This window comes from Cydia amplana, chromosome 7 (genome assembly GCF_948474715.1).
Source record: "Cydia amplana chromosome 7, ilCydAmpl1.1, whole genome shotgun sequence".
Taxonomy (NCBI): domain Eukaryota; kingdom Metazoa; phylum Arthropoda; class Insecta; order Lepidoptera; family Tortricidae; genus Cydia; species Cydia amplana.
In genome coordinates this window covers 5985091-6009667 of record NC_086075.1, presented here as the reverse complement: position 1 = coordinate 6009667, position 24577 = coordinate 5985091, and the positions used below count along the sequence as shown (strand labels likewise).

Sequence of the window (24577 nt, the reverse complement as noted above, 5' to 3'; positions counted from 1 at the left end):
TGAAATTGCCAATTAACCAGTATTTTCCTACTAACGACATCTAGCGATGAGTGATTGAAATAGACTTAAAATATTATAAAATATTAGTCCTTAAATCATTTTAATCACTTTATATATACCTAACCTTTATTATCAAGGGAATTAAAATAAATTATTTAATTTTTTTAAATAATAATTTACTACTTTTTTTATATATGTTTCTTAAGAATCTACTGGATATATATTCCTATAGCATAATTAATAATACAAACTAGCAATACGTACGTGTTTCGGGCTAGCTGTTAAGTACCGGCGTACCGGATAGGTAACAAAGTAAAATTAAATTATAATAGCCGTGTCATAGGTAATTGGCGACATCTATTGACAAGTAGTTCAATATTTTCTTTTGATTCCATTTATATTTGTGTTTTCGTTTATCTTTGTGTAATTTAATACCTTTTACTTTATTTTATTTAATGTTATTATCTAAAACCTATTTCCCGGTTTAAGTTGCTTTTTCAAGTGTACTTTTAAGTTATGATTTATGATGTTTCAGGTGGGCTCTCAGGAAGTCACTTTTTTGGGGAGTTGATCACTATAAATGTTGAATTATTAGCTATATACACATAATATAGTCACATATATTATATGATAACCTAATAGTTCAAACAGTACCTACAACAGAAACTTTCATAGAATATTTTAAGGTAACGCCTGAAAGAAATCTCTTAGCAAACATAAATGTTATGGTAATGTAGCTGATTGCTCTACGGTTTCTACGGTGAAGTAAACCATCCGCACCGCATGATTTGATCCAGGGATGTTGCGGATGCCGATTTTTTGACATCCGCGGATGCGGATTTTTAAAGGCTCACTTCCGCGGATGCGGATGTCAAGATAGGTACATAAAAAACGTCAAATATTACATTTTAGTAATTCTTATTTCAAAAAACCGGCCAAGTGCGAGTCGGACTCGCGTTCCAAGGGTTCCGTACATTAAGCCCCACTCACGCTTGACTTCTAATTTCTAATAGGTTTTCTTGGCTAATGACTAAATTACCTAGCAGTCTAGCACTTACGCCGATGCTAAGTCGTTCCTGTACCGACCTGTTCCACATCCGCATCTGCATTAAATCCCCATCGATTTTATGCGGATGCGGATGTTGAAAATAATGCGGAAGTTCCGCGGTTGCGGATATTCGCAACATCCCTGATTTGATCAATTTAATCAGATTGGCGAAAATTTATTCCCGTCTGGACAGGCCTAGACACATACATAGACTGCTAAATCCGTAGACTATAGTTCGTTTTTTTAGCATTAGAAAAAAGGTAAACAATCTTGACGTGTCTTTTTATTGAAAAACACTTGAATAAGTCACGCCAAATATGTAACAATTATCTGATTAAATGAACTGATTTCTAAAAAGCGTTTTGCAATTAAAAGACACGTATAGATCGCGTAGTCTTTTTCTAATGCTAAAAAAACTATAATAACCCGTACGTATAGAAAAGGGGTTATAATGACTAGGGGAGTAGGTATAATTGTTGAAACAAAATGTAACATAGATACATGTTTAAATTTTTATTCAGCATACGCAAACACGCAACAATACTCTTGCGATGTATTCAAAATAAATAAAACATTATCCTAACACTAAATGTATATTATATATACGAGAAACATTTTTACAGATATCCGTTTTTGTATCACTAGCGCGTCTGTTCGCCGTACTAATACTTAGCATATATGTATATTTGTAGTTGTTTTCTTCACTTTACTCCACATGCCTGTAAAAAAAAGATAAATGTTAAAAAAGATTCTATTAAAAAAAACCCGCCAAGTGCGAGTCGGACTCGCGTTCCAAGGGTTCCATACATAGTCCGACTCAAGCTTGACTGCATATTTCTAATCGGTGATAAGGGGGGGATGGTCAGACAGACAGACGCACGAGTGATCCTATGGGTTCAGTTATTTTCCTTTTGAGGTACGGAACCCTAAAAATACTGGAAGTTTTCGGCCATTCAAAGTTGGGTCCACTAAAACTTCATCGAGCAAGCCAGTTGAAAATAGGATACTAGAGAAAACGGTCGGAAATAGTGGATCAAACTAGGGAACTGTGGCTCACTCGCATTATTCTCATTTGCCAGATTGACTTCATGTAATATTGGAAATATCTAATAACATCATAGCTTCCTTATTGAAAGCGCGATGCGAATCCCAAGTTTTTTTTTTTTTTTTTTAATTTATTTAGGTAAACAAACAGTCACTACAAGAAAGGCTTAAATATACAGTATTTTTAACACTATATACAGTATGTGTGACCAACACCGTTCACCACTTATTACAATTAGGTAAGTACTTTGATTATTCGGAGCTTATACCTCTGGAGCTTAAGGCTCCGGGAGGCATTGACAAGGAAAAGGTTGTTATTACATTAAGTTTATACATCATAAAATTAAATATTTAACGCTTAAGCTTTGGTTTCCTCCGATAGCGGTGCCGTCATATGGCGGCCGTCTCCATACAAATACTACGACATCCATATTTAGCCGTATTATTTAGTATGGAGACGGCCGCTATATGACGGCACCGCTATCCTAGGAAAACCGATCTTTAATAGTTAAAGTTTGACCTATCTTTCGGCTACACTTCTTTGTCGAAGTACAAACAGCAACACTGTACATCGATGGACCTTATTACAAAAGGCATAAGGTCCACCGATGTACAGTTAACAGTGTAGGCGATGGTACTCAATCCGGGATCTAAATATGTCAGCGGCCGCTCGTAACCCGGGGAACGCTAAAGCTTTGGATTCCTCCGAAAACGGTGCCGTCATATTACGGCCGCTATATAGCGTTGACTGACGTCACTAGAACGTTGTCTATGTAAACAAGATGGCACGGTTTCCTAGACGGCGTTACGTTACGTTGATTGTCAACGTAACGTAAGATGACGGCCGTCATGACGGTGTCGATAGTTTCGTGAACGTTTTATTACATAGCAGTGACGCTATTTTGAATAAATGACACGAGATTTGAATAAGTGATTCCGTACTACGATTATTTTCCTCTTCTCATGATATTTCATCCTCCAAGTAAATTATAGATGATCAAGCAAATCTTGTCAGTAGGAAAAGGCGCGAAATTCAAATTTTCTATGGGACGTTATCCCTTCGCGCCTACATTTTTCAAATTTGCCGCTTTGACCTTGGTGGATGACGGTGTGTTATGACGCCGTGGTACGTTCCACATGTCGCCACCGTAAAGACGGCCGTCTTTTGCTGCCGCTATATGACGGCCGTCATATGACGGCACCGTTTTCGGAGGAATCCAAAGCTTTACGTTGACAATCAACGTAACGTAACGCCGTCTAGGAAACCGCGCCATCTTGTTTACATAGACAACGTTCTAGTGACGTCAGTCAACGCTATATAGCGGCCGTGATATGACGGCACCGTTTTCGGAGGAATCCAAAGCTTAAGCGGGGCTCCTATTTCTGGAAAGTTTGTCCTCCGGGCATTTGAAGCAACCTAACGAATCTATCCTACCTATTTGTTTAATGTGCCCATTACACAGGTACATTACGATCTGCCTGATCTTACGATCGGCCGCCGACATATATTTATAGTTCGTTTTTTTAGCATTAGAAAGAACTTGCAAGAAGGTAAGCGATCTTGACATGTCTTTTAATTGAAAAACGCTTTTTAAAAATCAAAAACGATTACTTATGAAAGCAGAAGAATATAAATGATCGTATTAGATTCATAATTGTTACATATTTGCCGTAATTTATTTTTAAAATGTGATTTTCAATTAAAAGACACATCAAGATTGTTTACCTTATTTCTAATGCTAAAAAAAAACCGGCCAAGTGCGAGTTGGACTCGCGCACGGATGGTTTCCGCACCATCAACAAAAAATAGAGCAAAACAAGTTCAAACAAAAAAACGGTCACCCATCCAAGTACTGACCCCGCCCGACGTTGCTTAACTTCAGTCAAAAATCACGTTTGTTATATGGGAGCCCCACGTAAATCTTTATTTTATTCTGTTTTCAGTATTTGTTGTTATAGCGGCAACAGAAATACATCATCTGTGAAAATTTCAACTGTCTAGCTATCACGGTTCGTGAGATACAGCCTGGTGACAGACGGACGGACGGACGGACAGCGGAGTCTTAGTAATAGGACCCGTTTTTACCCTTTGGGTACGGAACCCTAAAAACGGTCACCCATCCAAGTACTGACCCCGCCCGACGTTGCTTAACTCCGGTCAAAAATCACATTTGTTGTATGGGAGCGCCACTTAAATCTTTATTTTATTCTGTTTTTAGTATTTGTTGTTATAGCGGCAACAGAAATACATCATCTGTGAAAATTTCAACTGTCTAGCTATCACGGTTCGTGAGATACAGCCTGGTGACAGACGGACGGACGGACGGACAGCGGAGTCTTAGTAATAGGGTCCCGTTTTTACCCTTTGGGTACGGAACCCTAAAAACGGTCAGCCATCCAAGTACTGACCCCGCCCGACGTTGCTTAACTTCGGTCAAAAATCACGTTTGTTGTATGGGAGCGCCACTTAAATCTTTATTTTATTCTGTTTTTAGTATTTGTTGTTATAGCGGCAACAGAAATACATCATCTGTGAAAATTTCAACTGTCTAGCTATCACGGTTCGTGAGATACAGCCTGGTGACAGACGGACGGACGGACGGACAGCGGAGTCTTAGTAATAGGGTCCCGTTTTTACCCTTTGGGTACGGAACCCTAAAAACAAATTATATTAATGATTGTGTGACTTAAAGACACATATTATGGTATAAAAGAAATGTGTACCTTCACTGTGCTACTTTTTTATTGTTTTAAGAAAGATTCGTGGTCGTTTTACGCTTTTTTTTACTGAAAATTGATGTGAAAACTGATTTTTGAAGGCAGTCCCGAAAGTACCGAAAATACCGGGAAATCCCGGTTCCATTTTTGCCCGGTACCGAAAATCCCGGTTCTTTTAAACAGTACCGGTTCTGCAATCCCTAGTCCGTGCTAGTGGGGTACTGACACGACGCGCATGGTGTTGGTGAACCCGGAGCCCTGCTTCCAGCCGGTGACGACCACGATGAGGTCCCCGGTGTTGATGAAGCCCCTCGCTCGGCCGAACTTCACGCCGGTCTGCACGCGGTCGTCCACGTCCTGCAGCCAGTTGCTTGCCGCTGGGGCTGGGGACAAATACATAAAGTTAGGATTTAGACATGCCGTGTAACAAATTACGCATGATATACCGGTATACTTGCTACACCTACCCTAGTACAGTCGCTACACCCACCCGGGTACACACCCCCTTGGTACACCCACTCTGGTATATTTTCTACATCCACCCTGGTACACTGGCTACACCCTTTCGGTACACTTGCTACACCCACCCTGGTACACTAGCTCTCCACTTTCGGTTCCACCATGGACACCCGCAACACCAGAGGGGTTGTAAGTGCGTTGCCAGCCTTTAAGATGGGAGTACGCTCTTTTCTTGAAGGTCGTATCGGTCCGGAAATACCGCTACACTTGCTACACCTACCCTGGTACACTCACTACACCCACCCTGGTACACTGTCTACCCACTTTCGGTACAATTGTTACACCTATCCTGGTACACTTGCTACACCTATTCCGGTACACTTGCTACACCCAGCCTCGTACACTTCATACTACTACCCTGGTACACTTAAATGACTAATTCCGGTACACTTGATATCCACCCTCGTACACTTCATACTACTACCCTGGTACACTTGCTAAACTCACCCCGGTACACTGGCTACACTGGCTACACTCACCCTGGTACACTTGCTATCCACCCTCGTACACTTCATACTACTACCCTGGTACACTTGCTAAACTCACCCCGGTACACTGGCTACACTCACCCTGGTACACTTGCTATCCACCCTCGTACACATAATACTACTACCCTGGTACACTGTCTACACACCCTGGTACACGATGGGCAGCACGCCGCGGTACAGATGCGCCTGGCGCGCGGTCTGCGGCTGGCGGGTGACGGCGATGATGGGGCAGCGCGGGCGGTACTTGCTGAGCAGGTGCGCGGAGCGGCCGCTGGTGGTGATCACCACGATGGCGGAAGCGAGGCACTTGGTGGACGCCTCCACGGCCGCGATGGCCACGGAGTGCGCGGGGTCTATGGGGGCCGACACCTACACAATACATTCTTCTATTAGACAGATTCACAGTAGCAGCAGCGGGTTGCCGCGCGAAGCAGCTCGGTTTGTGTTAAAGTGGTTCGATAACGGTATTGCAGTAACGTGAGTAACGCGTGCGTTCGCGGTGAGACACGTCTACACAGATCTAGCAGCTTCGCGCGGCTACACGCTTCGCTGTCTCGCTACAATTTTGTACAAATGGGGGACAATCGTGGACGAAAAATAAAATCTAGCCCAGTGTAGAAATTTAAAAATGTTCAACATAATAGTTGAACCGAGATTAAACTTTCGTGAGCCATATTTTAAACTGTTTAGACGACAACGGTTTCACTCACCCTGAACGCTCCGCGAGCACTCGAGCCTGAGGAAGGACCCCCGAAGGGCCCGAAACAAGTCACCAATAGCGACTAAAAATTCAAGTGAGTGAAACCGTTGTCGTCTCAACAGTTGACAGATAGTTGTACCTGAGCGACGAGCTCCGAGAAGAGCTGCTTATGCCATATAGCAGCCTCAGCCTCCTTGCTGATATTGGCCATCGTCAGCACGCACTCGAGGGGGTATTCCCCCTTGGTGGTCTCCCCGGACAGCATGACGCAGTCGGCGCCGTCGAGGATGGCGTTACACTCACCCTGGTACACTGGCTACAATCCTACACCCACTCGGTACACTCGCTACACCCACCCTGGTACACTCTCTACACCCTTTCGGTATACACTTGCTACACCTATTCCGGTACACTTGCTACACCCACCCTCGTACACTTCATACTACTACCCTGGTACACTCGCTACACTCACCCTGGTACACTGGCTACAATCCTACACCCACTCGGTACACTTGGTACACTCGCTACACCCACTCCGGTACTCTCTACACCCTTTCGGTACACTTGCTACACCTATTCCGGTACACTTGCTACACCCACCCTCGTACACTTCATACTACTATCCCGGTACACTGTGTACACTCACCCTGGTACACGATGGTAAGACTTTTTGGTAAGAAAACTGATGTATGGTACTCTTTCTTTACTTATATTACTCTAAGATGAAAAATAGTTGTATTTAATTGTACCTGAGCGACGAGCTCCGAGAAGAGCTGCTTATGCCATATAGCAGCCTCAGCCTCCTTGCTGATATTGGCCATCGTCAGTACGCACTCGAGGGGGTATTCCCCCTTGGCGGTTTCCCCGGACAGCATGACGCAGTCGGCGCCGTCGAGGATGGCGTTGGCCACGTCGGAAGTCTCGGCGCGAGTGGGCCGGGGCTTCTTAACCATGGACTCGAGCATCTGGGTGGCGCAGATCACGGGCTTGCCGACCTGGGGGAATTATATTATTTGCAATGTAATATTTAAAAGTTTCGCGTTTTGAACACATATTAACTCACATTTATGGACGGGTCTGACGCGAAATTTATTCAATTACCTTTATTTACCGACGTTTCGTCACTGGTCATGGTCATGGTCAATATTATTAATATTATTAGGTATCAGAGTCAGGTCGTTCCACAAAAGCTGGCGCTGATATTGACAGATCAGTACAAATATCGGGCCAGCTTTTATGAATCAACCCATACCTATTAGCAAGGTTATACCTGCCCAAGACTCACTTTCCAGGGCCTCCCCTAACTGTACTTCTAAAAAATCTTTGAAACGAGGTCGTCCCCATAAACTTCGTATTTGTTCGTCTTTTCAATTCTAATATTGGCAGGCATTTTTGTAAACGGTGTTTTGTGATGGCCTATGTGGCCTATTGAAAAAGGGTGTCATTCTGAATCCCTAACAACGTTTGTCCTAAAGTCACTTGGCGTAACTGGTTTGTCCTAATGGGCACATGCCCTAACGATCAATTGCCATAACGATTATTTTCCATAATGTAAGGTTCTGAAAAATAGGTTTTAGAACTTGCTGCCACAAAAGTGGGTTAGGTTAGGGTTAGAACTGCGACCCTCGCGAAAAAGAAAATATGCTTAATAACATTAGGATAAGCAATCAATGATTAGGGAAACCAAAATTAGGGTTTTTAGTGTTAGGACAACTGATCATTATGACAAACAATATTAGGGAATGCAAAGATAGGAGAAAATACTTTAGGGATTCAGATATAATTCCTTGAAAAAGGCGCTTCACAAGTTTTTAGTATCAAAGTCCCATTTTTTTATATACGTAAAAGTTTTAAGGCGATTTATAATACGAATCAGACAGAAATTAAAATTATACTTGACTTTTTCCACTAGTGGGCATCGATTATTACTATTACAAGACCACTTCAACTCCTACGCCTAGTAATACTCTCAGATTGCTTTAACATTCAAAATTAAACTATTGGCTAAAACCACAGGCTAAAAACCGTCACTACAACTCACCCTGTTGCACCTGGAGATCATGGTCTTCTGTGCGAGGAACACCTTTTCCGGCGGGATCTCGATACCTAGGTCACCGCGGGCCACCATGATGCCGTCTGATGCCTGAAACACAAAATTCTGGTCAACTTCACTGTCCCTGCGATAGTTTTAAAAAGTTCGGCTTTGCCAGCCTTATCAGAGCTCACGTTCACGTTAGGGCAGCCATTCTCAAAGTGTGTTCCGCGGAACCCTAGGGTTCCGCGACACCCCTTCAGGGGTTCCGCAAGAATTTAGAATAATTTAGAATAATAAAATAAGCATAATTATTATGCTTATGAATAAAAAAATACACTTCTAAAAACTATTGTTTTATTGTAGGGTTCCATTAAGTATTTCGCTTTCCAAAAGGGTTCCGTCAAAAAAAAAGATTGAGAACCGCTGAACTAGGGCATAGAGAAATATAGTATTTAAGACAAGAGTGTACACTCCATACATCAGTTTTGGTACCAAAAAGACTATTATTTTCAGTGTCGACATCTAGCATCGAGAAGCGGAATTATCAGTACTGCTACTTGACAATAGATGTTGCAGCGACCGGAAAGTATTATGTTGTTGAGCATTAGACTTTCCGGTCGGTGCTACATGTATTGTCAAGTAGCAATACTGATAATTCCGCTACTCGAAGCTATAGTAATATAGTTGGTCAAACCATTTTGTCAGTAAATAGGAACAAAAAAACTATACTCATCCTTTTCTTTTGGGTGCTAGTACTAGTGTAAGACAAATACAGTATGATTCTCTCTGTCAATGTTTGAAATGAGACAGTCCTTTGACAAACTATAGATGCCGACTATGAAAATAATAGTCTTTTTGGTATGGAGTAAGCAATCTATGTATTTCTTTCTCTATGGCTAGGGTCGCCGTTGCCGATACCCTGAAGACTAGGATATACCAGGGCGGTGTCACTCCGCAGTTTAGGTACATTTGGCCGGCGCGCCCATCGGACAGGCGTATGGCAGTGGGCTGCCGCTCGGCGCGCACGATAGTCGTGTCACGTGGCGCTCGCGCAAAATTGAAAATACACAATGGCTTCGAAACTTACTTCCGTGAGATTCAGGCATACTATCACCGGATAAAAAATGTATGTTTACATAATCAACGTTTGTAATTCCTACATATTTATCTTAAAAATAATAAATCAGTGGGTATAGGTATAAAAACTTGTCAAGTGATAACGCCGTGCCGACACTCACAGCTCGGTCATAAAACTGCGGCGCGCAAAGGAGATTCACGGTTCGTGCGCGGTTATAAGTTTCAATTTTGCTTGCAGGCGGCGATATAGGTGTAATTTTATACCTAAATCTGACTTTTGTGAAGGAGTGAATTTTCTGTACGGTAGTACTATTAGTTATTCTGTGGATATACTCACAGCGATGATCTCGTCGAGGTTGACCATGCCCTGGTGGTTCTCAATCTTGGAGATTATCTTAATGTTCCTGCCTTTCTCGCCAAGGATGCCTCGGATCTCGGTCAGCGCCGCGCCGTTGCGGATGAACGAGGCGAAAATCATATCCACCTGTAGGACATGAAAGTCATAGATTAGTATATGTTATTACTGTAAAAGGCGGTATCTCAAAAAACCGGCCAAGTGCGAGTCGAACTCGCGCACGGAGGGTTCCGCACCATCAACAAAAAACAAGCAAAAAAACGGTCACCCATACAAGTACTGACCCCGCCCGACGTTGCTTAACTTCGGTCAAAAATCACGTTTGTTGTGAGATACAGCCTGGTGACAGACGGACGGACGGACGGACGGACGGACAGCGGAGTCTTAGTAATAGGGTCCCGTTTTTACCCTTTGGGTACGGAACCCTAAAAACGAATGAACTGGAAATTGAACTTTATGATTTAAATTTTAAGATACTTGTTTGCATAACATTTTCAATTCAGATACCGCTTTTTAGCTAAGCAGGGCACAACGGCTGAGGAATAGACTTGGAGCATAACCCAGAGATGGCGTTATTATCATCATTACATTACTCGTCTTCAGAGATACTATATACCATGACGAAAGTGTTTAGCCACATAGAGATAGGTGTTAAATAAAATCTCTCTCGAGAGAGATCTCTCTCTATAAAAACAGGTTTGTAAATTCGGCTTAACTTAACATCTTAAACATAATTTAACATAATAAATAAACACCACAGGGATAAAAACATAATCTAATACCTTTAAACGAGCAATTCTTGTTTATATATATATTTCGGGGATCTCGGAAACGGCTCTAACGATTTCGATGAAATTTGCTATATGGGGGTTTTTGGGGGCGAAAAATCGATCTAGCTAGGTCTTATCCCTGGGAAAACGCGCATTTTCGAGTTTTTTTATGTTTCCCGAGCGAAGCTCGGTCACCCAGATATTTTAACTAAATCAAGCCCGTAAAGTTTTTTTATGAATAAGGGGTTTAGTGATTAGGTATCTTTCGAAGTTACCCCAAACATGTATTTGTGATTTTTCTCAAGGCATAAGTAGGTTATTACTTTCCTTTAGAGGAATTGACATGAAATTTAGTAAGGTTAATGTTGATGCATTTGTTTTCAGTAGTTGAATAAAATATGAATATTGGCTCGCGTATCAGGGATCGGATACCGGTATTTTTTGTGTGGGAACGAAAACGGTATTTTTTCGTTCTTTGCTAATTATTTCATTTCTAATTGGGCAATCTAATAATACGAAGTTGTTACCGAAACACACAACTGAGTCCTACATTTCAAGTATAAAATACCTAGTTCTAAAAATATGGTTATTTCGACATATTAATTAACTGAGGATAAGTATACGATAACAACTAAAAATAAACTTAAAATAAAAATGGACTTTAAAAGTAGAACATTAAGGTTTAAAATTATACATTTATCAATGTAGGCAAATCGATCACGCAATTCTACCTCCAATCAAGGTCATTGTCATTGAATTTAATTGTTAGTACTTTACGTAAAAGATAATATATCTCAACCCGACTACGTAGGAACATAATGTATTGACTACGTGTGATAACATAGATTACACAATCATCACCAGATATAACATGTCGTCTACGCGTGGCAAGGAGATGTTTGTAGTGGTAAATGACAATGCGGAATGCGTGTCTCGTTGTTTATCGGTCGAGATAGTTATCTGATAGCAGTGGGAATATTTTTATGTTTATAGGGGTCTGGTCAATAAAAAAAATATCGGAAAATATACACGAAAAAAAAATGCGATCTATGTTTTAGACTGAATTTAACTAGAGAACATGACGGTAAAGTGAATTTTCGTTAAGAAAACTAAATTTTTAATAGAATATAAATTGTAACTACAATGTTTGGTATAAATAGTGCGACGGCTACTATTACTACATACTACAGCTTAATTAGTGTACCTACCGCACAAAACTTTGTTCGCGGTACACTTATTTCTATATATTTTAGACACTATAAAATGATAGTTCGAGTGCCCCGATTTGACAGTTTTTCCATTTTAGTTCAAAAGCAGGTTTTCGGATCCAACTGTCATTTCCCAACCTTGTTTGGTGCAACCCGTGCGACCCTAGTTATCAAGCTAATTAACCCCTGACTGCATGTAATAAAAAATATTTGTTTAAAGGGTATAGCCGGGTAAGCATGGCCAAACTGCCCTTAGCGAAAAAAACAATTTCCTTTTACTGGATTATTAACCTATGTATATGTAGTGCTTTCACCAAATATTAAGCCTCAAATGCTTCAAATTAAAAAAAAAAATGCAAAAAAAGAAATATCATTTTTATTTTATTACAGCCAAAGTACTAATCCGATTTCTTTGTAATTTGGGTATGTTGTATATACAATTAAGGTCGCTTTCTGAAAAAAATAATATTGAATTATCTCTTAAAATAATAGTAAAAAATTGAGATGAAAATTTTCAGAAAAATAAAAAAAATACATGCGAGATAGCGACAGTTATCAAATTTACATATTTCATGTAGAATTTAATAATGTTTAACATATATTTTTTTCAAAAATTAAAATCGGGATTAACAGTGTTAAAAACTCGAATTTGTAACATCCCATAATACTCTCTTCATACAAAATAACTTGTACGTTATAATAGAAAGTTATATTCTCAACGCAATTTGAATTTAGAACGCGACTTATTTCGCTGAGCGCGGACCTTAAACTCCGTGGCTGTATGCGGCTAGGGCGAACGGTATTCAGAGATTTAAAAAGCGGCCAAGTGCGAGTCGGACTCGCCCATGAAGGGTTCCGTATTTAGGCGATTTATGACGTATAAAAAAAAAACTACTTACTAGATCTAGTTCAAACCAATTTTCGGTGGAAGTTTACATGGTAATGTACATCATATATTTTTTTTAGTTTTATCATTCTCTTATTTTAGAAGTTACAGGGGGGGGGGACACACACATTTTACCACTTTGGAAGTGTCTCTCGCGCAAACTATTCAGTTTAGGAAAAAATGATATTAGAAACCTCAATATCATTTTTGAGACCTATCCATAGATACCCCACACGTATGGGTTTGATGAAAAAAAAAATTGAGTTTCAGTTCGAAGTATGGGGAACCCCAAAAATGTATTGTTTTTTTTTTTCTATTTTTGTGTGAAAATCTTAATGCGGTTCACAGAATACATCTACTTACCAAGTTTCAACAGTATAGTTCTTATAGTTTCGGAGAAAAGTGGCTGTGACATACGGACGGACAGACAGACGGACAGACGGACAGACAGACAGACATACAGACATGACGAATCTATAAGGGTTCCGTTTTTTGCCATTTGGCTACGGAACCCTAAAAAAAGCGCGGGAACAGGAAAATAGGCACGAATTTTATACAGAGCGTTAACGATTGAAAAATGTCTGTTCCTTTGATGAATAAAATACGTCACATTCTAAATTCAAATTCGTAAAGACTGCTGCGTTCACAATATACTTCATTCGTTTATGACTACTTAGCTTTGCTTGTATGAAGAGAGAGTATTATGGGATGTTACAAATTCGAGTTTTTCACACTGTTAATCCCGATTTTAATTTTTGAAAAAAATATATGTTAAACATTATTAAATTCTACATAAAATATGTAAATTTGGTAACTGTCGCTATCTCGCACGTTTTTTTTTTATTTTTCTGAAAATTTTCATCTCAATTTTTTACTATTATTTTAAGAGATAATTCAATATTATTTTTTTCAGAAAGCAACCTTAATTGTGTATACAACATACCCAAATTACAAAGAAATCGGATTAGTACTTTGGCTGTAATAAAATAAAAATGATTTTTCATTTTTTGCATTTTTTTTTTAAATCTGAAGCATTTCAGGCTTAATATTTGGTGAAAGCACTACATATACATAGGTTAATAATCCAGTAAAAGGAAATTGTTTTTTTCGCTAAGGGCAGTTTGGCCATGCTTACCCGGCTATACCCTTTGAACTTTAACAGATGTCAATAGAGTTAAATTTTGTTCTTAATGTGCACACATAATGTTAAGAGTCTAATTCAGAACGATATTCGCCTCTAATATGGATGTAAACGCAATGACTGTAACCTGTTTTGTGAGCCTAAATAAATACATAAGTGTAAGTTTAAGGCCTGAGTGGACGCTCGAGTTGGGCGTGCAGCGGGGCGGGGCGTGCGGCGTGCATGTTAAACAAATGCAAGCGTATAGGAGCGGCTTTAGTGCACGCTGCTCAAATCACTTGGGAGCTCGACGCCTCGCTGCTAGGGCTTGCAATTCGAATATTCGAATTTGTCGAATATTCGACCTGTTTTGATATTCGAATATTCGGCCGCTCAGGTTTCGAATATTCGAATATTTTTTATTACTATAAAAAAAATCTATGTCATCCGCTGTAGTTACAGTTTCTGTGTGTTTTACGGGTATTTACAGTGAATGAGGAACGGTAGGTACCCAAATACGAAGGAAATAATATTTTTACTGTATTCCTCTCGATAGACTTCGTGAATACAGTGAAACCTAACTCAATTTAAAAGAAAACGAAATCAAAAAGTATGTTATTTTTACGGTGCGTAAGTTTTAAGTTAAAGGGTCATTCTGTATATCCAGTACAAGCGTACGTTAAGCGAATTTTTGAAGTCTAAACCTTGCCACTTATCACAATTCTCAAATTTAATCATACCAAACCTGCCCAACTTGGTAATCTAACCATGCACCTTTAGCTGACGATCCACCCAGTACTCACTCAACTAACTTTTCCCCTTAAATATTCCAATATTATTATAATTAGCCGGCCATTAGGAATAATAACTTGCCAAAACAAATAAAGTCAATAAAGATTCAAAATACAATGAAATTAAAGGCCTTTTTACAGGCCTCAAGAAATATTAAATACGTCTAATTTTGGCGTTTTACTTGTTTTTATAAATGTGGGCATCTTATAAATAGTAGGATGATTAAATCTAGTAAATTAAGTGAATTTCTGCCAAATATCCTTAGTTTTAGCAATATGTGAAAAAAGCTTTTGAATAAAACGATAATAAACCGATTTCTCGTTCCTTTTCTTATTTTTTATAATATTCGAATAATTATTCGAATATTCGAATACATCGTCAGAAAAAGTCGAATATTCGAATATCTGAAAGTTTCGAATATTTGCAAGCCCTACTCGCTGCACGCCCCGCCGAACGCTCCGCTTCGAGCGTCCACTCAGACCTTACTCTAATAATAATAATAGTTGCGGTAAAGGCAAGCTTCGTATGCGGTAAAGGGTTAAATAGGTACTCACGCCCTGTTCTACGCCGAAGAGGAGGTCAGACTTGTCCTTTTCGGACACAGCGGGCAGGTCCACGGGGAGACCGGGCAGGTTCACTCCCTTTCTTGAGCCCAGCATACCTGAAAACGAAGATTATCACACTTGCTTTGATACTTATAGACATTTCAAACTTAAAGATATCGATTTACAATGCAATCGGACGAAAAAGAAGGGATTAAAAATCGCGCCTATATTTTCCATGTCTGACAATGACAATAAATTAGATTTGTATTTTTCTATAGTTCGTTTTTTTTTTAGCATTAGAAAGAACTTGCAAGAAGGTAAGCGATCTTGACATGTCTTTTAATTGAAAAACGCTTTAAAAAAATCAAAAACTATTACTTATGAAAGCAGAAGAATATAAATGGTCGTAATAGATTCATAATTGTTACATATTTGCCGTAACTTATTTTTAAAATGTGTATTTCAATTAAAATACACATCAAGATTGTTTACCTCATTTCTAATGCTAAAAAAAACGAACAATATCTACCTGTCAGGCGGTCTAGCATGAGTTGTATTCTCACGCGCGACTCCATACTTGAAGTCGCGCAAGATGTATAGCCTCGCGCGCGAGAACGCTACTCATGCTAGACCGCCAGATCTTTAAATAAATTTTTTAAAGGTGAATATACTAACCACCTTGTCTGTGTTAAAACTTACCCCGTTTTCAATAGTGCAGACTAGCCCATCGGCAGCAACGGACTGGCAGATGACGGAGATCAGGCCATCGTCGATAAAGATGCGGTTGCCGGGTTCGACCACGTTGGTAATGTTCTTGTAGTCGATGTATATAGCACTGCCGTTGCCAAATCAGACCTGACAAACCCTACTCACTGTACCGACTAACCAGCTAGTTAACTCACCTCCGTTCTCAATACTGCAGACTAGCCCATCAGCAGCAACGGACTGGCAGATGACGGAGATCAGGCCATCATCGATAAAGATGCGGTTGCCGGGTTTGACCATTGAAAATGTTCTTGTAGTCGATCAACACGGCGCTGCCGTTGCCCTCTCAGACATGACAAACCCTACTCACCATACTGACTAACCACCTAGTTAACTAACCTCCGTTCTCAATACTGCAGACTAGCCCATCAGCAGCAACGGACTGGCAGATGACAGATCAGATCAGGCCATCGTCGATAAAGATGCGGTTGCCGGGTTCGACCACGTTGATAAATGTTCTTGTAGTCGATTTATACAGCACTGCCGTTGCGAAATCAGACCTGACAAACCCTACTCACTGTACCGACTAACCAGCTAGTTAACTCACCTCCGTTCTCAATACTGCAGACTAGCCCATCAGCAGCAACGGACTGGCAGATGACGGAGATCAGGCCATCATCGATAAAGATGCGGTTGCCGGGTTTGACCATTGAAAATGTTCTTGTAGTCGATCAACACGGCGCTGCCGTTGCCCTCTCAGACATGACAAACCCTACTCACCATACTGACTAACCACCTAGTTAACTAACCTCCGTTCTCAATACTGCAGACTAGCCCATCAGCAGCAACGGACTGGCAGATGACAGATCAGATCAGGCCATCGTCGATAAAGATGCGGTTGCCGGGTTCGACCACGTTGATAAATGTTCTTGTAGTCGATTTATACAGCACTGCCGTTGCGAAATCAGACCTGACAAACCCTACTCACTGTACCGACTAACCAGCTAGTTAACTCACCTCCGTTCTCAATACTGCAGACTAGCCCATCAGCAGCAACGGACTGGCAGATGACGGAGATCAGGCCATCGTCGATAAAGATGCGGTTGCCGGGTTCGACCACGTTGATAAATGTTCTTGTAGTCGATTTATACAGCACTGCCGTTGCGAAATCAGACCTGACAATCCCTACTTACTGTACCGACTAACCAGCTAGTTAACTCACCTCCATTCTCAATACTGCAGACTAGCCCATCAGCAGCAATGGACTGGCAGATGACGGAGATCAGGCCATCATCGATAAAGATGCGGTTGCCGGGTTTGACCACGTTGATAATGTTCTTGTAGTCGATGTATATAGCACTGCCGTTGCCAAATCAGACCTGACAAGCCCTACTCACTGTACCGACTAGCCACCTAGTTAACTCACCTCCGTTCTCAATACTGCAGACTAGCCCATCAGCAGCAACGGACTGGCAGATGACGGAGATCAGGCCATCGTCGATAAAGATGCGGTTGCCGGGTTTGACCACGTTGATAATGTTCTTGTAGTCGATGAACACGGCGCTGCCGTTGCCCTTCTCGGCGAGGGCGGGGTCGATTGACAGCTTAATGGTCTCGCCCTTCTTTAGCTCTACTTCGGCTGAGCCGCCCTGGGGAATTAAAATATATATAAGCCTTGCGTAATGTTGTCACATAACTATATAGGTTCCGTCACACAGGCGCGTTTTCCGGGCGCGTGAGCGTTTTATATGTAAAAGCGGCGCGCCCCGCTCACGCCCCGCCCGGCTAACGCCCCTGTGTGACGAAGCCTTAATGTAGCTATGGTCAATGGTTGCGACATCTAAGAAATTATGATTTTGGTTTGCGGCAATTTTTCATCGCCAAGAATGCTTATACCCTCCAAAAGTCAGTCCTGCTTTTCGGTAGGTAGCGAGCTATAACGAAAACCCGAGTTTCATTAATAGGGCTCATTTAGATGGTGCGAGAACTCACATGCGAGTTTCATTACGTTGCGTCATTTGATCGGTCGGCTGAATTGATGTAACAACAATGATCCGCAATGTAACTAAAATCGTATAGGAGTTCGCGCGCCGTCTAAATGAGCCCTTATTCTCGAGATGTAGGTGTAGTGGTGTTTATGAGAATTAATACGCGCCACTCTAATCTACATGAACTAACGGAATACTTACACCCTCCAAAAGTCCAGTTCTGATCTCAGGTCCCTTGGTGTCGAGCGCGATGGCCAGCGAGAATGGGAAGCCGAGTTTCTCGCTGTAGTTCTTCTCGGCTTGTCTGCAGTTAGCGATGGTTTCCGTGTGGTACTTACTCTTGAGAGCCGTGAGAAGTCTTACGGTCTATTGTAGTCTACATGTATACTAGAAGTGTATCAATACTTACACCCTCCAAAAGTCCAGTTCTGATCTCAGGTCCCTTGGTGTCGAGCGCGATGGCCAGCGAAAATGGGAAGCCGAGTTTCTCGCTGTAGTTCTTCTCGGCCTGTCTGCAGATGGCGATGGTCTCGGCGTGGTACTCATGGGAGCCTTGAGAATTTATACGGTCTATGGTAGTCTAGATGTATACTAGCAGTGTATGAATACTTACACCCTCCAAAAGTCCAGTTCTGATCTCAGGTCCCTTGGTGTCGAGCGCGATGGCCAGCGAGAATAGGAAGCCGAGTTTCTCGCTATAGTTCTTCTCGGCTTGTCTGCAGTTAGCGATGGTTTCCGCGTGGTACTCTCGAGAGCCGTGAGAATACATACGGTCTATGGTAGTCTAGATGTATACTAGAAGTGTATCAATACTTACACCCTCCAAAAGTCCAGTTCTGATCTCAGGCCCCTTGGTGTCGAGCGCGATGGCCAGCGAAAATGGGAAGCCGAGTTTCTCGCTGTAGTTCTTCTCGGCCTGTCTGCAGTTGGCGATGGTCTCGGCGTGGTACTCGTGGGAGCCGTGCGAGAAGTTCATGCGGGCCACGTTCATGCCCGTTTCCATCATTTTCTCGAGCATGGAGACATCCCGAGAGACGGGCCCTGTTGGAAAGGTGTTGATGAAAGTCTAATTTTTGATGGAATGTAAGTAAAAATGGCCTATGGAGTATATATAGGCTTAGGCTATGTAGGTTGTATCAGAGTTAAATACAAATTCTTGGTGCCGTAAACTGATTTTTTGCCTTTGGAAAAAAATAGGGCTACGAATGTGTATTATCAATAATTAATTTATCATGCATCATCCTTATCAATAGTATATTCCCTGAACTACTCGTGGCTTTTCCAATATCTTTGACGATAGTAGGTAAGAACCGAAGCGATATTTAATAGGTACCTACCCTTGTCTACTTATAGTCAAGCCTCAGAATAACGAAACCTGACAATAAGGACACAATGTAGAATAAGGTACACCCTTACTTAAAACAATCAATTTCTCGGAAGACGTTTATCAATGGTATACAGATGATTCCGGACAGGCGCACATAGGAGGCCTTGGAGTCGATGTCGAGAGCGCAGATGTGCTGCAAGTGCGAGCCTACGTCAGCCACTTACTACTGACCGGGCATGACTGTCAACCCTTCCTTACCAATGGTACAGATGATTCCGGACAGGCGCACATAGGAGGACTTGGAGTCGATGTCGAGAGCGCAGATGTGCTGCAGGTGTGAGCCTGCGTCAACCGCCTACTGCTGACCGGGCATGACTGTCAACCCTTCCTTACCAATGGTACAGAAGATTCCGGACAGGCGCACATAGGAGGACTTGGAGTCGATGTCGAGAGCGCAGATGTGCTGCAAGTGCGAGCCTACGTCAGCCAATTACTACTGACCGGGCATGACTGTCAACCCTTCCTTACCAATGGTACAGATGATTCCGGACAGGCGCACATAGGAGGACTTGGAGTCGATGTCGAGAGCGCAGATGTGCTGCAGGTGTGAGCCTGCGTCGGCAGCCGCTTGCTGCTGACCGGGCTTCTCTGCTGACCCTGCCTGGCAACATAAACTTAAGGTTGTAGACACATGCTCCATTAGTACAGTCGCCATGAGATATATCGAAGCGGATAAGGCGCTCACAAATATCTGAACACTTCTCTATTGTCAGGGCGTTAGAGTGCGTGTTCAGATATTGTGAACACCTATGGCCGCTCCGATATATTTGATGGAGACTGTACAAACCGTTCTACTAAACGGGCGAGTTTGCCACGTAAAAAAAAGATCAAGTAGTCATAATTATTAGCATCAGGTGATGTCAAAACAAACAAAAAAAGCTGTTATTCATACGCTTTTTTATTGTTATAATATATTCATTAATACAAATGCATTCGATAACGACCACGTGTCTAAGGCTCTGCTGAACGCAAGAAAATACTCCACCTAAGATGATATCAGTTCGATATACCTAAATAATGGATAAAGTCAATGTGGCTAATTCTGTCATAGGGTCTATTCCGTCTACTAGCGTTTCCCTCGAAAACCGAACAAAATTGATAATTTCATCAACAAAAAGCAGCGATTGCTTTTAGTTTCAGCAATCAAAAGCAGATGGTTTTTTTTCCCACGATTGAAAATCAAAGAAATATACGATCGTGGACGGAATAGTCCCTATGACAGAATTAGCCACATTGCACACCTTACTTTTTTTTTTATAAAATCTGACTAGAGCACATCGTTTACACTAAAACTTTGGCGCGTAGGTATACCTACATTTTGAATAACACGCGTATTTTTACTAACAGTCGACACCACAGTATAGTGCAACATATTCAAAGGCCACGACACTACTGACCTAGCTACCAGTGAAATACATGTCGTATCGGATGTTTAGACCTAGGCCTATAATACCAGGAAAACCACAACCGCAGACAGAACCGCGGGTGAGATACGATTTTCTTTTCATATAGGTATAGTTACGAGTATACTAGTCTGAATAGCCGGTGCCCGTGATTGAAGTCGTTCAAACTTTCAACCCCATTTTCACCCTTCCAGGGGTTGAATTTTTTTTGTTTATATTACTTTCATCTGCCATCGGCTTTCATAGCCATAATCAGATTGTATGTATCTATACATTTCTTTTTTCAAGGTGGTGGTCCATTAAGCACCATTCCTTTTATGTGAAGAGAGGGGGTGGGTTATTCTCTCTGGTCTAGTTCCAAGATCTGCCACCTTTTGAGTCTTGTGATGTTATTGGTGTCGTTTAATAGGTCTCTGGCAAGTTCGTTCTCATGATTTGTTAGCCTTTCTTTATATTTCTTTGAGAAGCTATTTACGTCCTCTTTGATGGTTGGTATATGTAGGTAGTCATGTATTTCCTTATTTCGGGCAAACCAGGGTGCACAAGATATTGATCTGAGAACAATATTCTGGAATCTTTGAAGGATCTCAAGGTTAGAGTTGCTGGCTGATCCCCAGAGTTGTATACCATACGTCCAGATAGGTTTTATGATGCATTTGTATACTTACCAAAAGTTTGTTGCTTAGCATACAGGGGTTGAATTAAAAGAAAATCCTTTTTAGTGGAGTCCTACAACATCTGAAGACTGTATGTTTCTAACTACATATAACGGAATGCAACGGGACTCTGTGGTTAAATATTGATTTAAAAAACGAAGATAGGGAGATAACACGACTAGACTAAGCCTTATGATGAATTTTTGTACCTATTTTCTTATCACATTGATGACTAAATTGATAAATAGTCTCCTATACTCAAGATTATATCTCTGAGACTCTTTATGTATACCTATACATATTGAAGATAGAAGTAAATTGCACAATTTATACCCCACGTTACTGTCTAAAAACAGTAAGTATCTAATTCTAATTAGCGTTTAATGCAGATTTTGATTAGATACAGAGTTTAGACTTAGTGTCAGTTGCACCATCCGTACTTGCCAGACTGATCAACGTCACCCGGCGCGCTCCGGCGGTTTACTATGAAACTTTCCATACAATAAAAAGCGAACTCTTTAACGATGACAGACAGTTTGGTGCAATCGACCTCTAGACTGATATTATTGAATTATCGCAGGTGTAGATCTTTTTTTAGGGTTCCGTACCCAAAGGGTAAAAACGGGACCCTATTACTAAGACTCCGCTGTCCGTCCGTCCGTCCGTCCGTCTGTCACCAGGCTGTATCTCACGAACCGTGATAGCTAGACAGTTGAAATTTTCACAGATGATGTATTTCTGTTGCCGCCATAACAACAAATACTAAAAACAGAATAAAATAAAGATTTAAGTGGGGCTCCCATACAACAAACGTGATTTTTGACCAAAGTTTAAGCAACTCGGGCGGGGTCAGTACTTGGATGGGTGACCGTTTTTTTGCTTGTTTTGCTCTATTTTTTGTTGATGGTGCGGAACCCTTCGTGCGCGAGTCCGACTCGCACTTGGCCGGTTTTTTTTTTAATTGAAGGATAAACGTAGGATTTGCGTGCTAGGGCACCGTTCACCACGATGCACATATGACACAACACATATCTTAATCCTATATACTGCCTAACTGTAAACAACCTACTGGCCGACACGCGTTTATGCAAAAAATAAATAAAAGTAGAAAAATTCAGAGGCCCCTGTTGAGTTAGGGTGGTATTCTATCCATCCAATATCTTGGTCCAATGTGTATTTGCATCTCAATTTTTTCTTAATGAGAGAGAGACGCAATGCACATTGGGCAGATGCTTACTGAAGTCCAAGTGCAGTTTTAATTTAACACATAATAGTCTTTTAGAAGGATGGATGGCCTTATTTCAAAATTACTCAATCTGCATATGCAAAATGCCCAATTGGCTACATATTCCTGCTACAGTTGTGCATGCAATGGAATAATAGAGCTAACAGAGTTGGCATTGAGCACAATATGCACAGCTAACATTGATAAAGGAAACCAGTTAAAGCTGCCCCATTTCCTACTGTAGAAGAATCTGAGATGACCTCTTTGATTGGATAAGTCAGACACATTTTTGTAATTAAGAATGCGTACAAAAGTCCTGCCCTTGATGGCGCATTTCTATAGACAATAGTCTAGGTACCAGTGTTATGATGATTTGTAGTTTGTAAGTATAGGAGTTAGTTTTTCTGTCAGAAAGGACTAAAAGCTCAGAAAAATAATCATCAGCTAAAATTCCCTTAAAATAAGGACTCTTGACTTGTACTATACCTAGGTATTTAATGTACAAGTACCAAAAAATCCAGATATAGATAACAAATATAAATATTTACCATGAAAGTATCCAAAAAACAAGGAAATGAATAAACAGCAGACACAGCACTGCACAGATTGAATAAAAATATGCCACAGCATAATATGGATAAGTTTTATAATATTATATAAGATTAGATAAGGCATAATACTCGTACAATCTGATTTCATTTAGGAATATCACTCATTATAATAAATTCAGCAATACAAAGAAACTTAAATTCTATCTTGTTAATAATAAAGTCTACTTTAGTTTGACAATTAGCCGATGGCATGTACAAATGAATACAAACTATAACGCAGTGACATAAGGTTCATTTTAGTTTAAATGTGTAAACATTCAGTCACAAGTCAAGTGCACTTGGCAGTTATTGTTGTCATGTTAATTACTAGTGCATATTCATTGTGGTTATATAAAGGTATATCGAAATTCTTCCTACATGTTTTATTGATATATCATCCATATTTTGAACGATTTAAAACCTTATTGCTAAGACATAAAATCCACTGATGCTCTGTTAACACATTTAATGCCAGCGCGCTTCGAGCGTAGCCGATAACACGGGAAAATCCGTATGTAGCGAAGAACGCCTACGAACAGAGAACCATGAATGTGTTAAGACTTTACTGTTGGTACAGTACTACAGTAGAGCCTCGCTTATCCGGACCCTTTAATCCAGTGATTTACGTAATCCGGACCGACATGGCTCGGGTGCGCGCCTTAATATGACTTCTTCTTAATTTTGTGTGAAGCAATTATAACTAAATAATATTTTGCCAATATCTTGCCACCTCTAACCCCCAGGGGTAGCTTTTATGAGATCTTCTGTAGTGTGTCATAGGATTTTTTTCAATCAGTTTAATGGGAAGTGGGGAGTGCCTATAAATATTCAAATGAATGTGGTGCTTAACCTTTTAGGTATTTGTCAATGCTATTGAATATTTTACTGGTGTTTAAGTAAGAGTTGAACATATATAAGTATAACCTCTAGAGCCGCCCATACGTCAAACCTTGCCAAGCAAAATTAAATTTTATTTTGTCAACACAAAGTTCAAATTAGAATGGAACAGGAGACCTTTTTATAGGTCTCTGGGCACCTAGAAGATAATTAAAAATTAAGTACTTTAATTAATACAACTTTCAGGGAACAAATGATATTATTTTATTACAGTTTATTAAATACTTTAATGATTTTAAATATACTATGAAGAGTATGAAGTAACAAAAATTGTATAGCATTTGTAAATTAAAACATTGTTCAGATATTTATGAGCACCTAGTTTGCTTTGCTCCTATATGTCTAATGGCAACTTTAAGCTTTTTTTGTTATTGAATAAACTGAACTGACTATGTAGGACTCAAAAAATCTTAAAGATGTC

At 40.6% G+C, this 24577-nt stretch overlaps 1 protein-coding gene across 1 annotated transcript; it reads right to left on the bottom strand.

The window, feature by feature from the left end:
* Window positions 1–1537: 1537 nt before the first annotated feature.
* LOC134649406 (pyruvate kinase-like) lies at window positions 1538–19039 on the bottom strand. The gene is made up of 9 exons (XM_063504156.1): window positions 18816–19039; window positions 17437–17659; window positions 15315–15421; window positions 9967–10113; window positions 8559–8660; window positions 7267–7512; window positions 5964–6186; window positions 5037–5193; window positions 1538–1767 (listed from the first exon to the last, which is right to left on the bottom strand). The coding sequence occupies exons 1-9, from the start codon at window positions 19014–19016 to the stop codon at window positions 1755–1757; spliced, it is 1419 nt and encodes a 472-aa protein (XP_063360226.1). The 5' UTR covers window positions 19017–19039; the 3' UTR covers window positions 1538–1754.
* Between the last annotated feature and the right edge of the window lie 5538 nt (window positions 19040–24577).